The sequence below is a fragment of the Priapulus caudatus genome, unplaced genomic scaffold (assembly GCF_000485595.1).
Source record: "Priapulus caudatus unplaced genomic scaffold, Priapulus_caudatus-5.0.1 Scaffold1586, whole genome shotgun sequence".
In the NCBI taxonomy this organism is placed as follows: domain Eukaryota; kingdom Metazoa; phylum Priapulida; class Priapulimorpha; order Priapulimorphida; family Priapulidae; genus Priapulus; species Priapulus caudatus.
This window is the reverse complement of record NW_014578647.1, coordinates 15,604-18,982: the sequence shown is the minus strand read 5'-3', so window position 1 is coordinate 18,982 and position 3,379 is coordinate 15,604. Positions and strand designations below refer to the sequence as shown.

General features: G+C 51.5%; 1 protein-coding gene across 1 annotated transcript in view; it reads right to left on the bottom strand.

Annotated features, from left to right (window-relative positions):
- Positions 1–820: 820 nt before the first annotated feature.
- The window catches only part of LOC106817070, a 4,327-nt gene continuing 1,768 nt past the window's right edge, over positions 821–3,379 (bottom strand). Inside the window, 3 exon segments of the mRNA XM_014821716.1 lie at positions 821–1,107; positions 1,319–1,522; positions 1,673–1,883. Of these exon segments, the coding sequence (XP_014677202.1) occupies positions 821–1,107; positions 1,319–1,522; positions 1,673–1,883 (702 nt within the window).

Below are 3,379 nucleotides of genomic sequence, written 5' to 3'. Positions count from 1 at the left end.
CGTGCGTGTGCTCGTGTGGTCGTGGTCGGCGCGCGGTCGTCCGTGCGTTGTGCGGTTCGTGCTGTGTGTGCGTCTGTGCGTCGTGCGCGTGTGCGTTTGTTGCGTGGTGCGTCGTGGCGTGTGCAGTCGTTGTTGCCGCGCGTGTGCGGCTGCCGTGCGTGGCATTGTGTTGTGATGTGGTGTGTTTGTGGCGCTGTGTGTAGTGTGTGTGTGTGTGTGTTGTTGTGTGTGTGTGTGTGTGTGTGTGTGTGTGTGTGTGTGTGTATGTGTGTGTGTATGTGTTTGTGTGTGTGTGTGAAGAATATGTGAACTGTGCTCAACAGGGATGCGTAATACACCAAACCGATTCAGATTGCAAGCTCGCGGAAGTCAAGCAAACGCCTCTAGAATCCATGTATGCGGAGTTGATAGGTGGAAAATACGCCAGCAGTGTGTTCAACTATCGGTACCAGGTTATCGGATGTTACCGGTGTGTAATGTGTATCGGTATCTGCATGTATCGGCCATCACAATCAAGTAATTATCTATCAGTAAGTAATACAGATACAGTAAACCTACACTGAAGACAGTATCTGTGATACAGAATTTCACGCGCACTTTTCCACAATTCTCCGTGTGCTGTGGTGTCATTCTGTACAATCTACCAGCGCGCACAAAATGCAAACATCATCAATGATCGATAGTAGAACGTTATGTAAGAGTTACAACTCTACTCTGCTCGCAACTTTATTTCGATAGAGAAGGTGAGAATTTTCCTCGACGTTTCTTAATTAACACGCGGACCTATCGCCTCATGCCACGCGCAAACAATATGGCGGCATCACTTCAACTGCCGGTCGCGTGGGGGCAGCAGCGTCGGCGGCGGATCGGGAGCCATGACAACGCACGTGCTCCGCAGATGCAGATTTTTGTTGACGTTGTTGTACGCGTTGAAATGACTCGACACGCTCCTAGGGGTCGCTCGGTGTGCGGTTATCAGCACGTCGCGGTGCGGGCGCGTGTAGGACGTCGCGTACGACGTCCAGTGCAGCCCTCGCCGCTCGTCGGCAGCCGCTCTCTCCCACTCACTCCGCAGTCGCTCCCGCAGTCCGTACCCCGACGGCGTGCCTGTGCAATACCGATATATCGTGATCGATGGCACCACAGTCGTTTGCGTAGCGCGGGTACACATCAGTTGTAGACGTGGGCGCGTATGTATTTACATGCTGTCATAGTAGTTTTAATAGCTACTTCGGAGAGAATGGTAATGCAATACATTCGGCGCGTGTATAAATAAATACGAGGAAGTAAACACTGCTACGCTGGCACTTACACTCACCTTGCAGCGGGTGGTCGCTTCTCTCCGGCCAGTAGCCGCATTGGTGCTTGTGCCAGTAGCGAAGCTGGGGCAGCTTACTCTCGCCACGCCTGTTATAGAACTCGTCGTACCCGGATATCGGGTTATTCGAGTAGGCGTCGCCGTGGTGCTTAAATATGTGCTCCTTACCGAGACCCTGAATTCAGACGATAGCCAGTGCATTAACTGTGGTAGTGGTAATAATGATAATGATAATGATAATAATAATAATAATAATAATCAAATTGATTGTCTCGCACGCGCTACGCACCACCTGGTTTCTGCTGATGCTAGCGGCACCTAGCGGCAGTTTCGCGCTTCACACTGTGATGTTGCCTAGATGTCGGATCATCTGCGCGATGCGCCTCTTGTTGATGGTCAGCCGACGTGCTTCGTCCCTCGCCGTACGCCTCTCATTCACCTCCTGCATCCTCGACGAGAGCCTCTCCTGCCTTGCCCTTCGCTGCGCCAGCTTCGCGGTCGGGTCGCGCCTCTTGGCGGCAGCGGTGTTCTTCCTAGCCTCGATCCGCTGCGCTCGCGTCTGCCGCTGCCATGGTCGCCTCGTCTGCATCTGGTCGGCGCTCGCGACGTCGGCGGTGGGTGCCGACCGTCCGGCGGCGCGCTTGTTGTCGTCGTCCGTCGTCGTCGTCGTCGTCGTCGTCGTCGTCGTCGTCGTCCGTCGTCGTCGTCGTCGGCGACGTCTTACGTTCGTTTCGTCGTGACGTACGCGCTGCGGCCCTCTCCCTCGCGCCGCCGCCGCCGCCGCCGCCGCGTCGCGCGACTACATTCTGAAGAGAGGGAAGGTGGGTGAGTGGCGACGATGCTGCTGCTGCGCTCTGGTGGCGGCGAGTGATCAGGGTTGTTTCTCGCGCTTGAAGCGTTGAGAATTCGCTCGTTTCTCGCGCTTAAAGCGTTGAGAATTCGCTCGTCTCAAACACGTTACGCGCTCCCGAGCTTGATGACATCTAGTAATATTATTCCTATGATATATTATTATATTATTATGTTAATTTCAATTATATACGTTTTGATTGAAGCGTGCGTTATCGAGTAAATTCAACATTGTGCTTGCTCTTAAAAACAGTTCTATCATAATTCTCCTGGTTGCTTTAACGACAAATTTATCATAGCTCTCCCGGTTGAAAGATATTAGTCGAAATTAATCCGTCTTGAGAAATAATCGCATTCTCACTCACCACTATAAGTAGACAAACCAACACCAGTAACAAGTAACCTGAAAGAGATCAAATTCGCATGCTTAACTATTTACCTTCTGTCAACCGAATATAGGCCCTATCAACATAAATGAACGCCACCCAAGTGCCGTGATTAGCCTAAATGGCATATTGCTAATAAAATTACACGTGCGTGCGAGTGTGAATGTGCGTGTGTGAATGTGCGTGTGTGAATGTGCGAGTGTGTGTGAATGTGCGAGCATGAATGTGCGTGTGTGAATGTGCGTGTGTGAATGTGCGAGTGTGTGTGAATGTGCGAGTGTGAATGTGTGTGTGTGAATGTGTGAGTGTGTGTGAATGTGTGAGTGTGTGTGAATGTGCGTGTGTGAATGTGTAAGTGTAAATGTGTGAGTGTGTGTGAATGTGCGTGTGTGAATGTGTAAGTGTGAATGTGCGTGTGTGAATGTGTAAGTGTGAATGTGCGTGTGTGAATGTGTGAGTGTGAATGTGTGAGTGTGTGTGAATGTGTGAATGTGTAAATGTGCGTGTGTGAATGTGCGTGTGTGAATGTTTGAGTGTGAATGTGCGTGTGTGAATGTGCGAGCGTGCATATATATTTGTGTGCGTATGTGCGTGCGTGAGTGCGTGCGTGTGTACGCAAGCACACCCGTACATCATGGCCGCATACACGCACACACGCGGTGCGCGCGTACACACAACACGCACGCGCGCACGAACGCGCGCATGCAGATACGGATAGATTGACCGCGACAACTCCTTACCTCTCGCAAATCGCATCGTGTAAACGCGTGCTTGCACAAACACCTCACCTCTCTGCACGTCACCACATATACCTATCACTGACGCG